This window comes from Nyctereutes procyonoides, unplaced genomic scaffold, assembly GCF_905146905.1.
Source record: "Nyctereutes procyonoides isolate TBG_1078 unplaced genomic scaffold, NYPRO_anot_genome, whole genome shotgun sequence".
NCBI lineage: Eukaryota > Metazoa > Chordata > Mammalia > Carnivora > Canidae > Nyctereutes > Nyctereutes procyonoides.
This window is the reverse complement of record NW_026575020.1, coordinates 30053865-30079264: the sequence shown is the minus strand read 5'-3', so window position 1 is coordinate 30079264 and position 25400 is coordinate 30053865. Positions and strand designations below refer to the sequence as shown.

Below are 25400 nucleotides of genomic sequence, written 5' to 3'. Positions count from 1 at the left end.
TCTCTGGGTTGCCTTTTCATTCTATTGATTCTGTCCTTTTTTAAAAAAAAATTTTTTTTATTTATTTATGATAGTCATACAGAGAGAGAGAGAGAGAGAGGCAGAGACATAGGCAGAGGGGGAAGCAGGCTCCATGCACCGGGAGCCCGATGTGGGATTTGATCTCGGGTCTCCAGGATCGCGCCCTGAGCCAAAGGCAGGCGCCAAACCGCTGCGCCACCCAGGGTTCCCTGATTCTGTCCTTTGATGAACAGAAATTTTTAATCTTGATAAAGTCTGATTTATCTGTTTTTCTTTGTTGCCTGTGCTTTTGGTGTTCTATCCAGAAATCATTGCTAAATTGAATGTTATGAAGCTTTCCTCCTGTGTTTTCTTCTAAGAGTTTTATAGATTTAGATCTTTGACCCATTCTGAATTAGTATTTGTAAGGTAAGGGTCCACCTCCATTCTTTTGCATGTGGAGATCCCTTTTCCAAGAACCATTTATTGAAGGATGCTATTTCTTTACCATTTATTTCCCCTACTGCGCATAAAATAAAACTTGGTTAAATGGAATTTGATATGAGATTCAACTATCTTGGAGCTGTAGGCGATTTTAGGGAAGCAGATGATGGGGAGAGGGTTAGTTGTGTCTAGGCAGTCTGGAATGAAGGCAGCACTGCTAATAGGTACAAGGGATTTAACGACAGTATTGCAGGCTGCCAGGGTCTTGGAAGGCTGAGCCAGAAGACAGATTTAGGAGATTGGTGAAATTGTGAGCAAAAGATAACTTAAAAAATGTAGTGTGGTTATCTGTTGTGGGGGGAGTGTTGCATAGTGCAGCCGTGAGAATGATAGACTGTGAAAGCACTTTACTTAGTAATACATTTACCTAAATCAGCGGTTAGCACTTTTCCTGTAAAGGGCCAGGTAAACAGTATTCCAGGGTTCATGTGCCATATACGGTTACTGCTGTTGCTGCTTCCTCTTGCTCCTCATCCTTGTCAGCACCGTTCTTAGCTTGCAGATGGTGGCTCATGTCATCCAAGGAGTGGCTGGGCACATGTGCATCAGTGCCAGGTGCTCTGTGATGACGGCAGGCTTTGTATTTTGTCTTCTTTCTTTTATCTCTTCTCTTGGTCAAGGCAGGTTTTTGAGGAAAGGAGCAGCATTTTAGGGGCATGTTGTTTCAGTGGCCATCTGCTTATGTGTAATTACAGTTATTAATTGTTTTTGTTTTGAAGCATGCAGCCAGTAAGGATCCCAGAGAAGTTCGAGAAGCTCGAGATCATGAGGAGCCAAAAGAGGAGATCAACAAAAACCTTTCTGATTTTGGACGACAGCAGCTTTTACCCCCCTTCCCACCCCTTCAGTCTCTACCTCAAAACCAGTGCTACATGGCCACCACAAAGTCACAGACAGGTAATAGAAAACCCAACCATTGTGTTGCTTTTCTGATGGCGTGTTATGAACGTGCACCTTGTGAAACTAGAAGCATGTTGACTGTAAGAGTGCATGTGCTCGAGATGAGTGGTGGTTGAGTCAGCAGGCCCTTCCGTAAACTTGCAGAGGACTGTCACACCTCTGTTCTAATCATTACTTTCTACACTTGTTGTCAACCTCAAAATGAAGATTGTTTTCATTAAGTCTTATCCCCTGTTCTAATTGGGTGGAAGGGTCTAGATTTGAGAACTCCCCTCAGTTTATAAACTAAGAGCTATTGGAAACACACAGTGTACTGGGGAGACCTTTGAGTTAAGGTTGGTTCTGCTACTGGCCACTTCCATGGGATTTCTTGCTCTTTTGAGCTTGCTTCTGTGCAGGGTCAGTTGAGGGGATGGGTGAACGCTGGATCCCTTGTTGGAGCCTTTGCAGGAGGTGGGGCTGTATGAGTGGCCCCACAGGGAGGATGATGGGATGGCATGTCTCAAGCAAGGGGCTTCCTCTGGAGTTCCTGCAGAGATGTGGTAACTCTCCCCAGTGCAGAAAGGGGAGACATCAAGCACATTCATACTGTTGTGTAAGTCTGTAAGTCTTCATGTAGGTCAGGCACTCCTGGTGGTGTCGCCTCCCAAGAAAGTTCCCAGAATCACAACTTCCACACCTGCAAGTGTCTCCTGCAGAGGGAAGCATCATCATGACTGCGTTGCCTTATTACAGAATTGCTAGTGTGTCTTTCAGGGTCGTGGGAGATACAGGAAGCCTATGTGGGGGGTAGTGCTCCTTCCTGCTGGTCAGGTGTCTTGGAATGGGCAAGGCGTGCTTGGACGTGGCCTTTTGTGACTGTGTCCTCCACCTCTATTTTCTTCAAACCTCACTCCTTCCCCTGCCCAGCTTTCTTCCCTTGAGCTGTGGGGGGAGTGTTGGAGTCAGCTCATTCAGGTTTAAGCTTTCAGGTCATCTCTCTCTATTAGTATTTTTAATTACTAAAGTGATAGCCCCAGAGGTTCTTGTTACTTTCCCATCATGCTGCAACACAAGGAGGAAGGTGTGCAGACTCAGGGGCTGCAAAGTGCATCTTACTCCTTGTCCTGTGATTGTACAGGACACGCATCTCAGCCTGCACACACCCCTGCCATCTTATCACCCTGTTCTAGCATGTAATGGACAGAGCCATGCTTCTTCATGACCAGTTATGCTTTCAGAACCACCCTAGTGAATGCTTCGTGGGTGACTGTCCCAGATGTCCTGTGTGCTCCTTGGCTTTGGGCTGAAGCACACCTGGTGACCTTGAGGCCACTTGCTTGTGGGGCTGTCTGCATGGCCCTCGCAGCTGTGTAGGTCACATGTGTGCCTGCTCTTTGAGGCACTCTACTCTTCCACTTTGTGGAGTGAGAATGGAATGGAGCTTAGGTTCTCTAGCTGCCTCTGTTAAGTGGTTTTCAGATTTTTTGTAAACCCTGTAACTTTAAAAAAAATAAAATATCATAGAGAGCCTCCTTCCGTAAAATCAGTCAGCCTGTAGCTGTGCTTTATCTAGAATAGAATCGGGAGCCCTGATTCCCCAGGAGCCCCAGCTTGTCGGGAAACCCCAGACCCTCAGCTATTTGCTTTTTCCTGGCCTGTGCCTTCCTTGACCTTGTGTACCTGTGTAGTTTGTCAAAGGCTTCTTTCCCCTCAGTTGGTGGACTGCTGGGCAAGGTGGATGGTGCTGGGTAAAGGGTCCAGGGGAGGACAGACTGGCTGGGGTTGCATGGCTACATTTCAGTGGCGGACACGTCTAGGGACTGCAATTTACTTCTTGTCGTGGGTGAGAAGTCTATCCAGGAGACAGACGTGGCCCATCCCCAGTGACTGGAAGCGAGGCCACCTTAGCCTCGTTCTTGCAGCCGCATCGTTCCTGGGGATCGGATCATCTAGGGGCAGGGGACTGGTGTGGGAGGCACTCCAGGGCCTTGCTTCTGATGGTTGGTGGTTCTTCCTTGCACCTCTGCTTGCAGCAGGGTGATTGGGTTTGCCATCCACACAGCTTAGCTTTTGCTGTGAGTAAGTACTGTCAGCTTTCTCTGTGTGACTTAGGACAAGTAAGAGATGCCTGTCACTGTGGTGGCATGCTGATGATTTTGGTAATCAGATTTTGTGAATTCTCACCTACCTTTAAAAAGCATTTGAATGGTATTTCTTTTCCTTTCTTGTCCCCTTTTGACTTTTTTTTTTTTAGCTTGCTTGCCTTTTGTTTTAGCAGCTGCAGTATCTCGGAAGAAAAAACGAAGAATGGGAACCTATAGCCTGGTTCCTAAGAAAAAGACCAAAGTATTAAAACAGAGGACGGTGATTGAGATGTTTAAGAGTATAACTCATTCCACTGTGGGTTCCAAGGTAAGGCGCGCGCCTGCATTGTTGGCACATGTGCTTGGAAATCCACGTCTGTGTCAGGACCTTTTTGACAAGAGAACCATGGGAGGTTATCAGTAATTCGATGACCTTGGTCCCTTTTGAAGGAACCCAAGCTCTGGGGCACAGCCTCCTGCCCAGTGCTCTCTGACCTCTCCCCTCTCCCTTCCTGGCTCTTACCCCTGGCAGAATCGCTGTGTCCCACCTTGCAGGCCATGCCCTGACGGGAGTTGGCAGGTTGCTCCTCATGCTGGGGTTCAGCGTGACAGTGTGCACTTGCCCGTGTTCCAGGGTGATAAGGACCTGGGCGCCAGCACCCTTCACGTGAACGGGGAGAGCTTGGAGCTGGACTCGGAGGAGGACGAGTCGGAGGAGCTCGATGAGGACGAGGACCAGGGAGCTGAGCAGGCTGCTGCGTTTCCCACAGAGGACAGCAGGACCTCTAAGGGGAGTGTGTCAGAAACTGACCGAACCCAGAAGGTAGGCCATTTTCTCACTGCCTCGTGGAGGGGTACAGATGCTGGGCTGTCGGTCCTGTGAGAGCCAGTCTGGCCCATCTCCACCCCAGTCATTTCCCTATTTCCTTCTGATTTGGGTGCTTGCATTCTGTTTTCTTGAAGTTTTAGATTTATTTTCATCAGAGGAGTGTGTGTCTTCTTGTACAGCAGTAAACATCTGGAGTTTGTTTCAGTTCTAGATGAACAGGGATACACTGAGGGTTGACTGTGTGCCAGTGGCAGCTGCCCATCACTGGCCATGGGGTGACTGACCTTGTTTAGTCCCGGGCATACTACGGGTGCAGCCCTCCTGCCGGTGAGGTCTGGGAAGGACTCTTCCTCCTTGTTGGAGTGAGCATCCAGGGCTTCTGAGCAGGCCTGCTGAGCCATCACATGCAGTCTGTTAACACCAGGTGTGTCCTCATCACATACCACTCACATCCCCGAGGATGTGCTCTGGTGCAGTCACGAGTCAGTCTGCAGGTGGCCCCAGGGACTCAGCACTAGGCAGGGTCTGCAGGGGCACTAGGCGTAGACCGAGTAGAACACAGTTCTGGGCAGGTGCTGACATCTGGGCATGGTTTATGCTTTTAGTTCTGAGGGGGATGAATTAGGTGAGGAGGAATGGGAGGAGTTGAGAACCAGGTGGCCCGTTGGAGACGGCTGTGTCTTGACTGTTCTGTGTATACCTTTTTGAGACAGCTTTGGACCCTCTTTTTTTTTTTTAAGATTTTAATTTATTTATTCATGATAGACACACAGAGAGAGAGAGAGAGAGAGAGAGAGAGAGAGAGAGAGAGAGGCAGAGACACAGGCAGAGGGAGAAGCAGGCTCCATGCAAGGAGCCTGATGTGGGACTGGATCCCGGGACTCCAAGATCACGCCTGGGCTGAAGGCAGGCACTAAACTGCTGAGCCACCCAGGGATCCCCGCTTTGGACCCTCTTTATATAACGTAGGCTTTGTATCTGATGCAATCTTCTAAAGCTAACGGGAGGCTGAGAAGTTCAGGTGGGTTCATTGAAATAGTGACCTGTTTGAAATATATAATTTTGTTGAAAAGGAGAAAAAATGAGTGGGAAGTATCAGAAAGGGAGACAGAACATGAAAGACTCCTAACTCTGGGAAACGAACTAGGGGTGGTGGAAGGAAGGGGAGGTGGGCAGGGGGTAGGGGTGACTGGGTGATGGGCACTGAGTTGGACACTTGACGGGATGAGCACTGGGTGTTATTCTGTATGTTGGCAAATTGAATGAACACCAATAAAAAATAAATTTAAATAAAAAAGTAATTTTGTTGACTAGCTTTTTACATTTTGAGTAAAAGTACTGTGCTCTGTAGTTACAGCCTTTCCATCCGGCTCTCAGAGTTTTGAGGGATGGCTTTTCTTATGTTATAAGCTACAGGTACTAGTCTATTTATGATTTCTGGGTTCTGGGTTCTGAGTACAATAAGCAGATCTTTTTTATTGGTGATTCTGAATAAATCAACATGTAAGGTGTCTTCTAATACTTCATTGGTTTCATTATGTGTAAATACTTGATTCGTGTATATTTGTTTTCGGATAAAATATGAGGTAGATATACTCAAAATGGATATATTTAATGGTATATAAATCCTAGCTCAGTAAAACTTTTTAGTTAAAATGTGAGGTTAGGGTCCTATGGTTTCCCTCAAAATGGTTATAGCCACATGATATGAGCACCATTTATTGTCTGACGTTTCTTTCCCTGCTGATATAAAATGTCATCTCTATTGAGCACCATATGGCATATGGAATTGACTCTCTTTCTGGTTTTTGCTCTTCAGAGAGAATCTGGATGCTGAGTAATACTGAATGACTCTATACATTGGTATAAAGGAAAGAATGAAATGGAATAAAGCTAACAAAAAGTATCAGAAAACAAGTAAAAGCAGAATAATGAGGACAGTATGGCCAAGTGTAAAACAAAATAAGATGACAGGAGCCAATCTAAATAAATCAGCAATAATAATAAAGCAATGGGTTTATTATGTGAACTACTCCAGAGAATAAAAGATGGGAATGGACACTAGCTCCTTCTGAGGCCAGACTCACTTCCAATCTTGAAATAATGTTGGTCAGACACAACTATATACTTGCATCATAACAGTCGTAAAGAAGGTAGAGCTTCCCTCAGGAAGACACTAGTTTATTACAGGAAACCTATTGATAAGACTTAACAGATTAAATGAGAAAAACTAGTATTTTCTAAAGTTCAGCTTTATGTTTTTGGATTTGGGATATGACTTTATGATTTCAGCTGTGACAAGGAACAGTTCACTGATGAGAGAGTGACTGCACCTGTGCCACCACTCAGCTCACAGGCGTGAGTTGTGCCAGCCTCCCCTGCAGGCCCGCCCAGTCCCCTGCAGAACTGTCTTCTCGGTTTCTGTACTTAATGTAAATGGAATCATGCATATGCTTTCCTTTCTTGGAGTGTGACTTGTTTAGCTCAGTATTATGTTTGTTAAGTTTATATATATTATTCATGCATTTTCATTGTTAATTCACAGTAGATTATAAAGTGGCATCTGAGGGGGCTGTTTCAGAGGGTCTGGGGGGGTCAAATCATTTTAATAATGCCAGAACACTAGTTACCATTTTACCTTTCGCTCATTGGAGTTACTTTCTTGTGTACTCATTTCTCCATTTAAATTTGTACAATAGTGTTAATGAACATAACCAAATCAACAAAAGTGCTTTGTCATTCCCAGTAATTTTTAATAGAGCAAAGGGTTCCCGAGACCAGAATGTCCAAGAGCTACTAAAATACAGTATTCCTTTGGGTGACTTCCAATTTATGTTTCCATCCCACTGTTGATGGATATTTGGGCTGTTCGTAGTTGGTTCTGTTTCAGATGACATTGTTGTGAGCGTTCCTGTGTGTTCCTGGGGGCACACCCACATTGGAATTGCCATGTCATGTGACCAGTGGTGGGCGTGACCACACAGCTCTCCCACCACCAGTGCATGAGTGTCCTCCTGTAGCCCTGGCTTGACAGACTTGGTATTGCCTAGCCAGCGAGTGTCGAGATGTTACATTATAGTTCTGATTCGTTGTCTCCTGATTCCCAAGAAGCTTGGGTACTTTTTTCATGTTTATTTGCGATTTGGATGCCTTCTTTTGTCAAGTGTCTATGTAGGACTCAGCCATTTTTATCTCTTTGGTTATTTGTCCTTTCTTTCTTTTTTTAAATATTTAATTTATTTATTCATGAGAGACATAGAGAGGCAGAGACACAGGCAGAGGGAGAAGCAGGCTCCCTGCGGGGAACCTGATACGGAACTTGATCCCAGGACCCTGGAATCACGACCTGAGCCAAAGGCAGACACTTAACCACTGAGCCACCCAGGTGTCCCTGTTTGTCCTTTCTAAAGATCATTTTTTGCAGGAGGCGCACCTGGCTGGCTCAGTTGGTGGAGCATGCAACTCTTGATCTCGGGGTTCTAAGTTAGAGCTCCATGCTGACAATAGAGATTACTTAAAAATGAAATCTTAAAAATTGTAGGAAATGAGCTCCTTGTATGTGTTGTCAACATATCTTCTTCCACTGTGGCTACCTTCTCACTGATAGGATTGGCATCCTTATCTTGCCCATTTGGGTTGGAAGCCAGTCCCAGGACTGGTTGCATGGCAGTTGAGTGCCACAGCCATTGAGGGGATTGGTTAGAGGAGAGCTGGACTCTTCCTCCTAGTCCAGGCTGTAATGGGGCCTGGTGAGTAGAGTTCTGTCCTGCGGTGTTGGGGTTTTCTGCTTGCCACCCACCTACTGAGCCTTTCCCTGCACTGTGTGATCTCTTCCTGGCTTACTTACATCTCTGCTCCACATCAGACTCCAGTCATTGTCATGTTACACTTCTCTTTCCAGTTTCCTCGGATTTTGAAATTATGCTTTACTCCTTGTAGCCATCACATGTGCAGTTATCAGGTGACCCGTTATACAGTGACCTCTCAGTCATAGTCACCTTATAGAACTTTCAGAAGGAACTGGAGTTGACTAAGTTGCTAGTTTGTGTATTTTAATTGGCAATTTCATTGCTTTTTTTTTTTTTAATAAAGATTTTATTTATTTGAGAGAGCAAGAGAAAGCACAAGCAGGGGCTGGGGGGAGAGGGAGAAGTAGGCTCCCCACTGAGTAGGGATCTTGATGCAGGGCTCAATCCCAGGACCCAGGGATCATGACCTAAGCTAAAGGCAGACCCTTAACCAACCGAACCACCCAGGCGCCCCTCATTGTTCAGTCTTTTTTAAATAAAAACTGCTTAATCGTATTTAAAGATAGCTTGCGTTAAATAAACCTGACTGAAGATATCAGAATCCTTAAAAAAAAAAAAAGTTCTTTAGTAGTGAACATTTTTAAAACATTTCTTTTTTTTTAACATTTTATTTATTTATCCGAGAGAGAGAGAGAGAGAGAGAGGCAGAGGGAGAAGCAGGCTCCATGCAGGGAGCCCAACGTGGGACTCGATCCTAGGACTCCAGGATCATACCCTGGGCCAAAGGCAGGTGCTAAACCGCTGAGCCACCCAGGCGTCCCTTTAAAACATTTCTAATGTCAATAATAAAAAAAAGGGAAGGATTGCTCCTTTTTCTCCTAACACGAGAATTGCAGTGTTGATCATTCTTGCTGTGATGCTGTTAAGATGAGAACCAGAAAGAAACATTAATATTTAAAAGGACAAGGGAGAAGAGTTTGCCAAGAATATAATCATCTGTCTAAAAAAATTCAAGAAAATCAGTTGAGGAACTATTATAGCTAGTGGGCCCAAATTACATGTGATCAAGACATAAAACCATTCGTTTTCTTGTGTAGCTGTAATAGCTTGTTAGAAAATGTAATGACACGGGCGTCTGGGTGGCTCAGTCAGTGAAGCGTCTGCCTCTGGCTCAGGTCTTGATCCTGAAGTCCTGGAATCCGGCCCTATCTTGGGCTCCCTGCTCAGCAGGGAGCCTGCTGCTTCTCCCTCCCCGTCCTGTGCTCTGTTTTGCTCTCTCTCTTCCTCTTTGTCAAATGAATAAATGAAATGTTTAAAGAAACAAACATGTATTGACAGTGGCATTAATGATAGTAATAATACCTAGGGCTATTTTTTAAACCTTTCTAAAGAGAATATCAAGCTATTGCAAATATATAGATAATAGTGGCCAATTACCAACACTTGGGAGTCCTGCTTATCCACACATGGATTGTCTTGAAGCAGGTATTTCCATATGGATCTTTATAAGAAAAGGACTCTAAAAGAAAAATCACAGTATCCCACCTAAAATTTAGCTCTAAGTTTTAACATCACCAGGATACGTAACAAATTAACTTTTTAAAAAGTATTTTATTTATTTATTTGAAATAACGTGCACAGGTGGGTGGGGGAGAGGAAGAAGCAGGCTTCCTGCTGAGCAAGGAGCCTCACTTAGGACTTGATCCCAAGATTCCGGGATCATGACCTGTGCTGAAGGGCAGATGCTCAACCACTGAGCCTCCTGGGCACCACTTAGCAGTAAATTTAATAAGAAATATCAGTTATTTAGAAGAGAAAAACTGAAACTTTGCTGAAAGAGGTTTGAAAGGACTCAGATTCATGTTAAGACCTATTACCTGAGGAAAAAAAAAGCCATTGTTTGCCTGAGGGAAGACCTCCTTGCACGCTTGAGGGAAGACCATTTACTTGTGAATGGGAAGATCTTTGTTTCATCCTCCCAATGTTGCTTGTAAGTCCAGCATAGTTCTCATCAAAGCCCTAACCGGACTTTCTGTAGAATAGCTGATGTGGGGATTGTGTGCAGCAAACACAAGGAGAGAAAACTGCGGTACAGCTGCTAGAGAGTGAATAAATAGGGTTTTGTACAGGAATGGGAAAACATTGAGTGGAACAAGAAATCCATAACAAACCTATTTGTATGCGAACATACGATTTACTGTAAAAATGGGGTTTTTTAGTTTGTGGTCAAGGGATCATGAACTTTTCTATGTTATTGGGATGTTTGAGCTTTTGTGAGAAAAATAGAGGGGCACTCTGGCATCATGTCACATAGCAAATGTAAATTTTGTCTGGAATCACATAGCAGTGATGGTTGCGCTACTGTGAACGTACTAAAACACTGAATTGCACACTTTTTTTTTTTTTAAAGATTTTATTAGAGAGTAGGTGTGCGAGCTGGGGGGACAGACAGAAGGGGTTGGGGGGAGAGAGAGAGAGAGAATCTCAAGTGGACTGCATGCTGAGCACAAAGCCTGTCGCAGGGCTCAATCCCACACCCCTGAGATCATGACCTGAGCCAAAATCAAGAGTTGCACACTTAATTAACTGGCTGAGCCACCCAAGCATCCCTGAATTGTACCCTTTAATAAAAAGCATGAATTTTAAAGTAGGTGAATTATATATCAGTGAAACTGTTATTTAAAAAAATAAATAACAGAAGATTTAAAGTATCAACATGAAATACCGAACTGTAGAAGACAGTGTTGGAAACTTTTTTTTGTAATTTCAAATAAGGAAGAACTTTTAGTGCAAGATATAGATCCAGAAGCTAGGAAGAGAAAGATGGAGAGGTTTGACTTGTCTAGATAAAGTCTCAAAATTTTTGTATAAGAAATACCAAAAGCGTAGCTTTGTTTTGTAGGGAAAATTATTTATAATTTATTTACTAGACAAAGGATTGCTCTTGTATACATGTGTCGCTTCTACTAGTTAATAAAGCAAGGACTCAGGAGCAGTATGGGCTGAGGGATTTGCTCACATGAGACAAAGTGGAAGAAAGAGGAAAGTATGTGACATGATAGAAGTCGCTCAGTTCCTTACATACTTGCCACCCCTCTGGAGGGCTGGGGATGCCTTTGTTGGCGTTGCCAATGGCAGCTGTGTTGGAACTCCACATTTGTAGAGAGGGGCATGTGTCTGTTGGCTTGTCTGCGAGGGTCTTAGTTTGCGTAGAGCTCAGCCTCAGTGTGAACCTGTGATAAGGGCATGCCTTGCTGAGGGAGCGGGGAGCTCACCCCTTCCTTGGGGGTGGGTGGGGAAGGGCTGAGTGGACAGCCGTATATTTTAGTTTTTGCGCTGAAAATGCATTCATGTATTACCTGCGTGGATAGAAAAGATAAATACAGCAGAAAACAATGAGGTACCTACACTGCTTTGATGTGGAGAGAATTCCAAAACGTTTTTAATTAGAAGAAAGTTTCATTCACAAAATCGTATTTGGGGCTTTGCCAGCCAGGAGGCAAACTCATGCTTCTGTGTTCAGGCCCGTTCGTGCCAAATGTTGGCTGGAAGGAATGTGAGCAACGCTTGCTATGGCCCTGGGGGCTGCGTTGGGCTCTTGGGGGGATGGAGGAAGGTTTTGCATTTTATATTAGTTTTTGGCCTCTGGAAATCTTTTTATTGTGTGTTTTGTTACTTTTTAATGGAATTTTGCTACACGTGAAATGCATCAAGTGCGCTAATGTTCAGCATACAGTTGATGGTCTCTTACCTGCCCAGGGGGCTGCTTTCCAGTACAGAAATACAGCGAAGGAGCAGCCCACTTGGGATGGCGTCCTTGGGCGGGGAGCAGGCAGGACTCAGCAGGCAACAGTCACTCCATGGATGTGGCACCTGTGCACCCCCCCACCTTAGCATGTGCATCTGCCCCGCTGACTGCCAGTGTGCCCAGTAATGTATGTTTTTATTGAGTCACCTCCACTGAAGGGTCTCATCAGTTGTGTTTTCTTTTTGGCTTGTTGTGTGGCTGGCCAGACGGATGGTGAGTCTGAAGAGGAGCAGGAGTCTGCCGGCACCGGGGAAGAGGACGAGGATGGAGATGAGTCTGATCTGGTAACCCCTGCCCTACACTCTGATTCCGTGTTTGGTGGCCAAGTACAGCAGGCGGCTGTGCAGTCTGTGCAGCCCTTCACTCCGCCATCACTGCGCATGTACACGTGGCATCCAGGGCTGTGGTGGGAGGGAGCCTGAGAAAGATATCTGAGTAGAGAACTGAAGGAAAAGGCCTCGGCTCAGGTGCTCTGTGTGTGGGTAGAACTAGGAGACTGCCCCAGCGGGAGGTCAGGGCCCTGGTGTGAATGCTCGTGGAATGGGTGGGAGCGGCAGCAAGGACAGTGGCCCTGATTCTGTGTGGATAGAAAAGTGACCAGTGGGGGATCCCTGGGTGGCGCAGCGGTTTGGCGCCTGCCTTTGGCCCAGGGCACGATCCTGGAGACCCGGGATCGAATCCCACGTCGGGCTCCCGGTACATGGAGCCTGCTTCTCCCTCTGCCTGTGTCTCTGCCCCTCTCTCTCTCATTCTATGTGACTATCATAAATAAAAAAAAATTAAATAAAAATAAAAAAATAGAAAAGTGACCAGTGGGACAGAAAAAGAAGGGTTTGAGGTCTGACCTACAGTCAGCAGACCTTCTTTGGGCTGGGTGTCAGGTGGAGGTAAGGGGTCAGAGGGCAGGGATATGGGGTCTGCAGGGATGGGGGTGCAGGGGCTTGCAAGTGGGGAGGAGCACCAGCTCCAAATGGGGCCCGGAAGTCCCCAACATGTGAGCATTAAGCAGGGAAGAAGCAGTTGATGTGATACCGGGGCGGGGGGGGGGGGGTCAGGGAACTGAGAAATGCTCCCAAGAGGGAGCAGCTGGCCCCTGGCGTCAATCGTGTTGAGTGGGTAGATGAGATAAGGACTCAGAGGGGACAGCTGGGTTTGGTGACAAGCTGCCATCACTCTGGAATGGCAGGTTGAAGCAACAGTGAGGTTGAAGACAGTGCTTGTGGATGTTGGATCTGAAATTTTGCAGGAAGGGGGGCAAGGACAAGGCAGAGGGAGCAGAGAGCAGGGCGCGTCAGGCTGCTTGCAGGGCGGTGGTGGAGCCGTGTGTGTGCTGGCCACTGCTGTCCGACCAGGCGCCCACACCCACCTGTGGGTCTCCTGTCTCACGAGCACGTTCTTTTCAGCTTCCCTGTATGTCCCTAGTGAGCAGAGCTGTGAGGTCCTCATTCTAGACTAGTTACAAGTGGTAGCTGTGTGTCTGTAATTCATGGCTGTTAAATGCTGATTCTGCATCTTTTAGAAATAGACGGTCATAAAAATCTTAAAATATTGTAAATTAATTATAACTTCTTTCCTTGTTCTCCATGTAGATAATTAATGTGGACATAGATTCTGAAGCAAATTGAGGCATTGATTGTTCCTTTTCTCATGAGCAGAATGAATGGATGCATATAATTAAAAGTGGATTCTCTCACTGAGCTTGTTTATTTAGTTCCTGAGTAGAACGTTCTCATTCTTTTTTGTGCCAAATTCGAGTAAGATTTATAAATTCCATTTAAATGTTCTCGGCTTTTCTTTTTTCTTTTCTTTTTCTTTTTTTCCTGTAAAATAACAACTTAGAGTGATTTAGGGGAAAACATGAGTATTTTTAAGAATGGGACCAGAAAAATATCTGAAAGTGAAATTAATCTTCTAGTTGAAGAATCAAGATATAGCAGGTATTTTATTTTGCAAGAAAACGAAACTTGAAGTACCTTTTGTTTTCAGGAGCTCCCATGCTTTACTTTTTTTATTCCTGCCCCTCTGGCTCTCAGAGTTCTGAATCCAGTATCAAGAAGAAGTTTCTCAAGAGGAAAGGAAAGCCTGACAGCCCCTGGATCAAGCCGGCTAGAAAACGGAGGCGGAGAAATAAAAAGAAGCAAAGCGGTGTACTGGGTAAATGTGTCTACATTCAAGGACCATCTGGATGGGAAATGGGCCCACGGGAGGCCATCCTGGGGTAGGGTGAGGGTTCTGTGTAGGATTTCATATGAAAAAGTGGGCTCCACAGTTTGAGGGAAAAGAATGTGTGAGCTTCATTAGAGACACTGAGGTGATCTTCACGTGGCTTCCTTCTGGTAAACCTCTCAATACTGGCTTCATTGTTGAGTGTTGAGCTAATGGGGGTTATTCATCTCCTTCCCTGTGTGATTAGGAATCTGTGGCTTCTGAACACTGCATGGTTATGGTTGGCTATCTTTGGTGTCAGGTGTGGGCAGTGCCCAGGTCCACACAGTGGCTTTTAGCCCTTTGGTCTGATGCCCTTGTTCTGGAAGTAATTTTGTTAAAGGGAATTCAGGGAAAGAAACAACCCTGAAATCCAGAAGGTGAGCAGGCCTAGTAGGCAAGGGGTCGCTTCTGACGGCTTTGTTGCAGAAGATTTGGCACGTGAGGCAGTGCACGTAATTCAGGTGTTGGGTGGTGAGTTCTCACACACGTGTGACCATGAGACCAGGGTTACTGTTGTGAATGCCCCTGCCGCCGCTTGATGACCTTTCCCTCTCCCCAGCCAGCCCTCCCCTCCCTAGACCCTTCTGCTCCACATTGTCTGCTGAGCAGTTGGTGCTTCGTCAGAACCTTATTTGAGTGGTGACTGGGTAGGTACCCTTCCCCTGTCTGGCTTCTTTGTCATAACAGTTAACATCATCTGCGTTTGTGGTAGTAGTGGATGGCTGGCCAGGAAGCACTGGTGGATAGCTGTCCGTGGCTTATCCTTCACCTGCTGTGGACATTTGGGTTCTCTCCAGTTTTTGCTTCTTACAGATAGAACTGCCAGGAGCATTTGTATACAGTCTTACCGATCAGATACTTTCCTTTATCCTTGGTAAGTACCTAGGGGTGGAATGGCTGAGCTGGATGCTGTCTGTCTGACTTTTCAGGGAACTGCCAAGGAGTTTTCAGTAGAAAACCTGAGTATTGCCCTCTTTTACATTCCCACAGCAGCAGGAGAGCTCCACTCCTCTGGGTCCTTGCCACACTTAGGTTAGTCTCTTTGGTCCCAGTGCTGCTGGGATGCCATAGGCCTCACTGTGCCCTCACTTTTCTTGTTGAGTAGTTGAGTGCACTCTTGTTGAGTGCACACAGTGGCCTTGCATGCCTTCTTCTGTAAAGGTTTCTCTTTCCTGCTCATATCAAAATCAGATCATATGCCTTCTCCCTGAGTTGGAAGAGTTCTTCCAATATTTTGGATACAAGTCTTTAGTTATATACACATTTTACATATGTATGTGCTTAGTAAAAGTTTCAAAAATTTTGTGAATCTAGTTTATGGATGATTTTCTTTTAAAATTCATGCTTTTCATGATCCCAGAAACCTTTGACTAAATCAGGTCACAAAGATCTTATCCTGTGTTTTCTTCTTGAAGTTGTACAGTGTTAGGTCTTGTGTGTGTGTCTCTGACCCATTTGAGTCAGTGCATGTGCATGGGCTGTGCAGGGCCAGGCTCCTTTTGTGTGTAGGCACCCAGTTGTTCCTGTCCCTCTGCTTAATTTGACTTCTTACTCTGTGTGGCCCTTTGAACCTTGGTTGACAGTGGATGTGTGGATGGTTGCATTTGCTCGTTTATCTTTACGCCAGCAGTGCAGCACCAGGGAGCTTGTTCTGATTTCCAGTTACATTAGCTGCTCCTCTCTAGCCCCTGATGCCAAGGAGGTTTGTTAAGTGGATGTCAGGGAGGCAGAGCCATCCCCTGAAGCCCAGAGGAGAGCTGTGTGTGGCGCCCTTGAGCCTCCTGTGAGCTCCATCGCTTTCACTCACACATTTCCTTTTCTCTTCACTGTGGATGACTGGCCGATGTGGCTTTTATGCTGGCTGACAAAAGTGTTGGTAGACTCAAGACTTGGATATCGTGTGAGAGACGCATGCCCGCATGGTTATTCACATAGAGGCTCGATTTTTCTTTCTTTCTGTAGACTGTTTAAAGTTGCATACTACTCGTGTTCCTCACATGGGTGATGAGGAGCTCGTACTGCCCTTGGCTTCCTGTTGTTTGTCGGTGAGCGCCGGTGCAGCAGGGGGCCTCAGTGCCCCACTGCTCCATGTTATGGCTCACTTCTGTGTGATCACTGATGTAACATCAATGATGGGTGTGTGGAAGCTTAGCTGTGGAAAATGAGCACCTGCCCTTTGCTGGTGTTGGGTATTATCCTGGGTGAACATGTACTATTCACAGGCTTCCTCAGTGAAGTCACTGTGCAGGTGCCCATGTGTGTTCTCCAGGGACTGTGGGCAGGCCTCAAGGGCACAGGAGGCCACAGTCTGGGCAGCGCCCATCTCATAGGCCCCTCCGTTATATTCAGGTCCGTTGCACCTCTGGTTGTGATGCCCTTCATACAGCACCATGGCTGAGAGGGGGACGTTTCCCACGAAGCCTGAACTCAGATGTGGGGTTGGGCAGATTTCCCAGCAACACTGCACACGTGGGGTAGCTTCTCTGCTACTTTGCCTCAGCTGGCCTTTCAAACCTGAGATCAGAATTTTTGTTTTATTTTTAAAGTAGTGTTTAAGGATGTTTATGTACCATGTGTTTGTTTCCTTGATTATCTGGTATAGTTACAGAGAAACATGTTTCCACACATCCATTCCTTGTCTTTCTTGATACAGCCTCCCTTCCTCCCATGAACAATCTGTGGAAATGGGATTAGCAAGACAAGCCCAGGAAAGAAAAGGAGTGAGGCCATAGTGTCCTGGGCAAGGGTGGTGTGTATAGTTTTGAATGGGTTAATTAGCATCCCTGTGGTCTCTGCTGGAGAGGCAGGGCTGGTGCGGTGTTTCATGGGGCTCTTTTGAACGCAGGTTCTGAAGCATACACGTCATCTTCAGGAAGCACAGAGCAGGCAGCACCAGGAGACAGCACGGGGTACATGGAGGTTTCTCTCGACTCCCTGGATCTCCGTGTCAAGGGGACGCTGCCCTCACAAGTGGAAGGTGAAAAGGCAGCTGTGACCAGGCGGGGCACCATCTTGCTCTTTGTTTGCTGGGGGTGGCCTGGTATTGCCGTGATGCCCCCTGGTGGGTAATAATGGAACGTTTGATGAACTGCATCCCTGAAAGGTGGCCTGAGTGGATGTACCCGGCTCCTTTGCCCAGTCACCCACAGCTCTGCAGTGACACATTTCCCACAGGACCAGGTGGTTGGTGGTCATGGCCTACCACACTCTCTCCATCGGCCACACACATTTTTAGGTAGAGTTCCCGATGGCAAGGTGTCCTGCCCTGGCTGTGTTTCAGGAAATACACAAGTGGTGTAATTTCTAGTAGTGTGGCTTGGTCATCATCTCTGATTCTGATCGTGGTTGGTGTCTCGGGTTCTGTACTGGAACAAAGGGCACACCTAGTGCTGGTTTGGGCCTTGAAGGTGTGGGCAAACCCACAGCTCCCTGAGGTCTGGGCCTGGGGATAATCAGCTGGTCCGAGTTCTGCGGGGTTGCCTCCCTGCCACTGCTTGCTCTTCTTGAACCATTTAAAAACCCTTCATCAATGAAAAGTAACTAATCACTGACTATTTTGGAAAATTTGTTTAAAATGTAATATGGGGAAAATGTAAAATCCCAGAGTTATTTACATTCCACATGGACCTTGCAGTTGTGGTTTGTGTGCTGCTAGACGGGTTTAACCTGTCAGTCTTCAGAGGACAAATAACTAGCTTTTACTGTTTTGAACACTAGAGAAATCTTGATCACCTCTATAATGTGGGAAATCATACCTTTTAGCCGAAGACACCAAGTATAGCTTGTCCATCAGAGAAACCCATTTTTCTTCTTGCATCAAATGGAGAATGCCTCCCTCGTGTGAAGTTGTTGGCACAGGCCTCTCATGCTTTCTTTCCACATGAGGTGCAATTTTTCTAAACCTGCTTTCGGGTTTGTTTCAGGACAGTACAGATTTGGATGTTAGCTGGGAATAGTACTTGGCTTAATCAGATGCCCTTCTACTGTGCCCCAGTGTTGGAGGTGAGGAGGCAGTGGGGAGGACAGTGGAAATTCCTGTTGCTCACGAGTGCTGTGATGCTGGACTTGCCCCAGTTAGCTGAGCACTGGGAGATTTGTGTGTTTATGTGCTTATATTCTCTTTCTGGTGAAAGTAAGCGCCATACTGGTGGGAGCCGAGTTGGAGAAGTAGGAAAAAGTGACATTTTGTAAGTTGAGTTCCTAAACTTTATCTTTCTTTGGTAACCACGGATTGATCAGTCAGGGATTGGTCCAGTCATACTTTTGGTTTAGAGAATCAGCACATGGAAAAAACAAGTTACATTTGCCCCTGTGCCTTCAAGTATCTGCGGTTTGGACACTCAAAGGGAGACGCCCAAGGCTAGAGAGGAGGGACGGAGCACCTCAGGCTCACTAGAGGCCTGGGGGGATGTACCCTGGTGAAGGGTGCAGAGGGCAGCGGATGGTTCTGGGTCATAGGTCCAGAGGGTCCAGGCTTGAGCCTCAAGAATGTTTGGGCACAATCAGACTTCATCGCTTGCACATCCTCCTCTTTGGTGCCTTTGCTGCTAGGTCTGCCGTGTTGAAGTTGAGTGACATTTTGGTCTCAGCAGGAGTGATTGACATGGGGATTTTGGGGGTGACCAGAGCTCAGGGGCAGTGGGCACTCGGGTAGGGTGCTTTTGAGCCATTCCTGTGGCGCCCCTCCTGGAGACACGGGCACACCTCACTTTCGGGAGGCGTCTGAGCTGCTGCCACATTGTCCATGTGTGCGGGAAGCTAAATCCCAAGGCCTGGTCCTCAGTCCTACCCTCAGCCTTCTTGGCCTTACTGGCTGGCCCCTTACGCAGCCTGTGTCGTCTTTGTTGTAAGATCCACTTGCTAAGCAGAGTCTTTACCAGGGCTCTCCCAGTTTTAAACTTGTGGTGATTCTGATGTTAGTTCTCACTCACAATTTCCCTGTTTCCTCATGAAGGAAGGCCGTCACTCTTGGGGTATAGGTGACCCAGAGGTTCAGTGTTTTCACAGGGCAGATATGGTATGTGGGCTCCTGCTGCCAGTCATGGAGGATCCTGTGTTCAGAGTCTCCTGGCAAGGACCAGCCTCAGATTATACACCAGGGTAGCAGTGGGCAGTGAGGGGATGTTCTCTGACCCCTTGTGGGCCCACTCGTACGGGTGGCGACAAGAGTCCATTATTCTCTCTCTCTCTCTCTTCCTTTTTTCTTTTCTTTTCCTTTTAAAAAAATTTTTTTAAGTAGGTTCCACACTGGGCTTGAACTCATGACCCTGAGATCAAGGCCTCGCTGAGATCAAGAGTTGGATGCTCAACCTACTGAGCCACCCAGGCTCCCCAAGAATCTGTTACTCTTAACTAAGAGCTAATGGCGAGCATTGAAGATGTCAGTCCCCTGTTGTTTCTACTTTGGCTGTCTCACAGAGGAGAACATGAAATGTGTTCCTTTGGAAGCAGCCAGACCCTGTTGCCAGGTTGGATTAGGGATATCTCTGGCAGCTAGCCTGCACTTCTGCCCCTCGAGGCCAGCTCTGGCTATGCTCAGATGTGGGCTGCAGGCCCTCCTTCTCCGTAAATTGGGGCATCTTCACCGTAAATTGGGGATGAGAAGGAGACAAGATGTACCACCCTTGTTGCTATTGTCATTGTTAGCCTAGCGTCCCTCAACTTTTCTCTCCTCTCTAGCAAACAGTCTGGGTAATAAGTAAACCCAAATGGAATCTAATGTTTGTGTTTCTTTGGCTGCAGTTCTAAAACCAAGTAAGGGAAACAAGGTCTTAACATGTATCGAATGCTTTTTGTGTGAAAACCACAAGATTTAGGAGTAGCTGATGAAGGTGTAGTCTCTCTCTGAAGACTAGGTCTGGGTCCTGGCTCCTGAGAACATGGATGACCAAGTAATTCTTGTGAGCCTGGCTGGTGTGTGCTAGTGGAGAAGTTCCCCTCCCAGCCCCGCTGGCCATGGGCACTCTGTGAGCCATCCCCTGCTCTGCAATGCTGCTTGTACCAGCAAAGTAACTGGTGGTGTTTTATTTCCTTAGACGTGAGATTTCCAGAAAGACTATGTAATTGGTCGCTTTCTGGACGTCCATCTGGAGGCGGGGACTCTGTGCCCCTGAGCGTAGTGGAAGCCTGTCTGGGTTTGTGCTGTGCTGTGCTGTGCATGACACTCATGTGTATCTGTGACTTTAGGGCTGGCCAATGGTCCTGACGTGGTGGAGACAGATGGCCTTCAGGAGGTGCCCCTCTGCAGCTGCCGGATGGAAACCCCGAAAAGCCGAGAGATCACCACTCTGGCCAACAACCAGTGCATGGCTACGGAAAGTGTGGATCATGAAGTAAGCAAGCTCACCCTCCTTGCAGCAGCAGGACTAAGGCGGGACCCCATAGGTAGGGCAGAACTGTCATCTTGCAGGCCTGCCGTCTCTCCCGTAGCTTCTGGCCAGATCCCTGAGTACAGAACAGTTTTCCTCATTGGCTAGGGCCACTGGGCACCCCAGAAGCATACTTCATACTGGAGAGATGGAATAAATAGCTACTTGGTCCTTTTTTTTTTTCTCTTTTTTTCCCCTTCTCTCTTTTTCAGAGTGAGGAGTTGGTGTACTTCCGTCCCAGGGGCTGGGTTGTATGTCTTCCCTCCTTCCCTCTCTCCTTTCCTTTAGCATCTGAGGGACTCACGGTCTCTACTGTATTCAGTGTGTTGTAAGATGAAACATAGATCCAGAAAACAATACAAGACACCCGTGTGGCCTCCTGAGTCTGTCTAGGGTATTAAACTCTGATAAGCTTGCACCAGGGTTCAGAATCTGACCCAGGCCCGAGTGGCCCCATCCTGCCATCGCTAGTGCTCACGTCCCTGTGTTTCTGAATGTCCTCGGCGTCCGTATATGAGCCCGTAGACACTGTTGTTCTTTTGTCTTTTAATTTACACATATTCCCCCTCCTTTTCTTTTCTTTTCAATTTTTCTGTGGAATAACCTGGGCCATGTGGCTTCATCATCTGGAGGTTGTGGGTCCTACATGCATGGTACTCTTCCACTGTTCCTCTGCCCTCCACATACATCTACAGCTTAATGCAGAGACAGGCCAGACTGTTCACTCCCTCTGCAAGCCTTTAGGAGATGTTAGCCCAGGGTTTTGAGATTTCCTGGAGGCTGGACCACCCTGGCCCCAGGTTGCGGCCGCCCTCCCCCAGTGCTCCCTACTGGGCTTTCGTATGATGACTTCTCATGTTTCAGTATCCCTGTCCTTGTGTCCACCAGACACCGCCTCTGTCTTCCTTCTTGTATTCCAGCATCTGTGTGGTGTGTGCCTCGTGGCTAAATGGGGTGTGCTTCCAGACATTGGAGTCTTACAGCGTGATAGCTTGATTCTGTTGTAAGTGTTGTCTTGTGATTGTGGCTTTGCCATCTAGTTGCTATTTCGTGTGGGCTTCCAGAAAATTCTTAGGCCGCTGCTGTTTTTCCCAAGATTGTTTTTGTTTTGATGGTCTGCTCATCTCATGTTCAGCTGCTAGCAGGCAGCCCTTCCCAAAACAAGCGCCCTTGTCTGTTTTCTTGGTCAGGTGGCTTTTTTTGAGGCACACTTTTCACAGTAAAACTCACCTTTTTGTGTGTGAAACATGCAGTCGCATGACCACCACTGCTGTGGGGAACCTGATGTTCAGGTCTTTCAAGGCTCTCTGACTCTGTCCACCAGTTCTGTTGCTGAGGGAGGGGAGGCGTGTGGGATTGATTCGTCAGCTGAAGTTGGGGTTTTCTTCTTCCTGACCGTCAGCTTGGCTCATGTGTGTTGAGGCCCTTAGTGTGCACACATGTTCTTCGGGGCTGTCCTTCTGCAGTCCTGCGGAGACCTCACCTGCCTGATGCTCACACAGCCAGCTGGGGTTTCCTGTGATGAATGTCTGCAGGGCACATGTTGCCCACCCTTTCCCTTTCCACCGTCTTTGTCTTTTTTTTTTTTTTTTTTAAGATTTTATTTATTCATGAGAGACACACAGACAGAAAGAGGCAGAGACACAGGCAGAAGGAGAAGCAGGCTCCATGCAGGGAGCCCGACGTGGCACTGGATCCCGGGTCTCCAGGATCACACCCCAGGCCAAAGGTGGCGCTAAACTGCTGAGCCACCCGGGCTGCCCCTGTCTTTGTCTTTAAGTTGAAAGTGGATTCTCTAGACGGCATGTATTTGGGCTTTACTCCTCATGTGACCTAGCAGTGTCTGTCCTTGAGTCAGCATGCTCTGGTCATCCCCACCTCATGCTGTGGTTGCCACTGTTAGGCTGTGACCTGACCATGTGCTTCATTACGTGCATCATCATTGGACGTCTGCAAGGACTGCCCCGGGGTTAACAGCACTGTCTTTAATTTGTCACGGTGACGTGCACTTGATGCCACACCCATTGGCCTCCTGTAAGAATTTTCTGGTAATGGGATCTCAGGTCCTCCTTTCCACCTTTGTGTCACACATCTTAATTTCATATGTACTTAAAACCCACAGGATATTGCTATTATTTTTGCTTTAAATAGTTATTTTTCAGACTGATTAAACATACAAGTAGTCTTTGACCTTCACTTAGACCCTACACAGGGACCACTCCCCCTCTCTTCGGTCAGAGCCTGGGACCCTGCCTCGTGGCCGTTCCCAGTGCGGGGCTGTGCGGGCAGTGAGTTCTCTCACTCCGGTGGGCCCGGAAATGTCTCTGTTCTGCCTTCATCTGGGACAGTATTTTCACAGGTGTGGACTTCTCCGCACCTGTAGAGTCCGCAGCTGTGTCATGTTCATGGTTTTGGACGAGGATGCTGGCCGCCTTTCCTGGCTTTGTTCCTCTGTATGTGATTTTGGGTTTTTCTGTGGCTCCTCCAAGGTTTTCTCTTTGTCTTTGGACCTGAGTGGCATGGTTTTGCTCTTTCTTTTGTTTTGCTCTTTCGATGCTTCTCCTCTGGTCTCTCTGATCCTCTTGGACTTTGATCTGGTGCTGGCTTATCCTTGAGGCTTTTCACCTGGCAGTCCTTACTTCTCGACCTGGCTGTGCTCCCTTGTCTCACACTCCAGTCACACATGTGTCAGCTTACGTGATATTGTCTAAGCCGGTGGATGCTCTGCTCTTTTTTCTATTTCTATTTTAGATTTGGGTTAATTACATTGAACCTTTTTCAGTTCAATAATTTATTTTTCCTTGTCAAGTGTACTCAAGAGCCAGTCACATGCATTTGTCTGTTTTCATATTTTTTTCTACCATTTTTATTTGACTTTTCTAACATTCCCAGTGTGCTTGTGTGGCATTACGGCGCCTCCCAGTCTCCTTGTGTGGCCTGTTCTGGCTCTTGGCCGTGTGCTCAGACCCTGAGTGGAACCCCTCTGCTGCAGTGCCTCTGCTGCTTTGGACCAGATGATTCTCTGTGTGGGACCATCCTGTTTGTTGGCTGGATGTTTAGCAGCATCTTATCTCCTGCTTGTGACAACTATAAATGTCTGCAATGCTGTCAGATGTCAACTCGACTGCATGGCAGTCTGAGAATTCCAGCTCTTCTCGCTGGCTCTCCCGGTCTCCCTCCCTGGGGGCAGCCACTTTGACCTCTTTCAATTTTTCCTTGTATTGTTATTGTCTTCCATAACCCACTTTCTGCTATCATTTCCTGAGTGTCTACTAAAGAGACTCTGCCTGTTGGTTTCTGACCATAGCCGAGGTGCTCCTCTGTTAATCCCACTCCTCCCTCATTGCCCCACCTGCAGTCTGCATTCTGTCTTCATTTTTGTTATAAATGTATTTGTGGTTTTCATAACACACTATGGGAATGCTCACAGCTGAGCCAGTTGGCATGCTTGGATTACATTTCTTCTCCTAAATAAGTTTTTATTTTCCTGAGTTAATAATTTTCTCGTTTTTCGTTTTCTTTGTACCTGTTACAGATTCAGTCCTGGACCATGGGTTTGCATGTTTCCGTAGAGATTTTCAGCACATCAAGTTTGGGTCATAGCTTTCTCATATGGGTGGTGCATGACCTTCAGTAGCTTCTCACAAAAGGTTGCTGGCAAGATAGATATCTAGATTTTGTATTCTGGAAATGCTTTATCTCAGTCAAGAGCTTTGTATTGGACACAGTTTCCTGTTTATGTTGAGATTGCTCCTCGCCGTTCTATTGTCGTTGGCGAAGTCTTTGCAGTGCTCACTATGGCCCTGTGGAGAGCATGCTGGTGTCCCAGGCTGCCCACCTCCCACATAAGCAGGGGCGTGCACATCCTTCCAGCTCATGTACCCTCCCCTTCTCTCCCTGTATAGGGTCTAAATGAAGGTCAATCAAAGACTAGTTATATGTGGGATCCCTGGATGGCTCAGCGGTTTAGTGCCTGCATTTGGCCCAGGGCGTGATCCTGGAGACCCGGGATCGAGTCCCGCATCGGGCTCCCTACATGGAGCCTGCTTCTCCCTCTGCCTGTGTCTCTGCCTCTCTCTCTCTCTCTCTCTCTCTCTCTCTCCCCCTCCCTCCCTCCCTCCCTCCCTCCCTCCCTCCCTCCCTCCCTCCCTCCCTCCCTCCTTCCCTCTGTGTCTCTCATGAATAAATAAAAAAAATCTTTAAAAAAAAAGACTACTTCTATGTTTAATAAGTCTGAAAGATAATCATTTAAAGCAAAAATAATAGCAATACCCTGTGGGTTTTTAGCACATATGAAATTAAAGTGCGTGACACAAAGGTGGGAGGGAGGACCTGGGATCCCGTTACCAGAAGACTCTTACACGAGTCTACATGTTACCTTTATTTTAGGTCCTCTAGGTGGTGTCTCTAGTTTTCTTCTCTATTTTCCCTATTTTTGTCTTTTTGCTTCACTTTCAGAAAATCCCCCATCTTTATTCCAGCATTTCTGTGGAAATCTCCCTTTCTTCCACCTTACTTCTGATTTCCGAGAACTCATTTATGTTCCCCGAGTGTGTCTTCCCTTATAGCCTCCATTCCAGCATGAGAATGGCCACAGGGTCTGTTTGGTTAGAGGTGCTGGTGACGGTTTCTTACACATTTCTCCTCCTGCCCTGTCTTGTGCTTGTCAGACTGCTGCTGATTACCACTTGGTAGCTTTAGTCTTTGTGCTTTGTCTTTGCTTGCACCACGGGAGCAGATGTGGGTTGGGGAAGGTGGGTCTGGGCCTTGCTGTTGGCCAACTCTGGATCACTTGGGGATGAGGGGGCATAGCTGGCTGAGCAGTACTGGGGCAGGGCAGGGGGTCCCCCTCAGGGGTGAGCAGCTGTGGGGGTACACCTGGGCCACACTTAGCCCATTATCTTTGCCACTTACATGTTGCCCTCTGATGTTTTGCCCTGGTCACCCTGACCACTTGTGTGTTTGTGG

The 25400-nt window shown here is 47.0% G+C and overlaps 1 protein-coding gene across 4 annotated transcripts in view; it reads left to right on the top strand.

Annotated features, from left to right (window-relative positions):
* The window catches only part of EHMT1 (euchromatic histone lysine methyltransferase 1), a 144040-nt gene that overhangs the window by 80935 nt on the left and 37705 nt on the right, over positions 1 to 25400 (top strand). For 2 of the 4 annotated variants that reach the window (XM_055324076.1, XM_055324099.1), the window contains exons 4-10: positions 1224 to 1401; positions 3641 to 3798; positions 4105 to 4293; positions 12063 to 12140; positions 13890 to 14010; positions 16910 to 17041; positions 20251 to 20396. In XM_055324076.1, the coding sequence (XP_055180051.1) occupies positions 1224 to 1401; positions 3641 to 3798; positions 4105 to 4293; positions 12063 to 12140; positions 13890 to 14010; positions 16910 to 17041; positions 20251 to 20396 (1002 nt within the window). The remainder of the gene's footprint in view (positions 1 to 1223; positions 1402 to 3640; positions 3799 to 4104; positions 4294 to 12062; positions 12141 to 13889; positions 14011 to 16909; positions 17042 to 20250; positions 20397 to 25400) is intronic. The other 2 variants (XM_055324093.1, XM_055324085.1) reach the window with 2 other exon arrangements.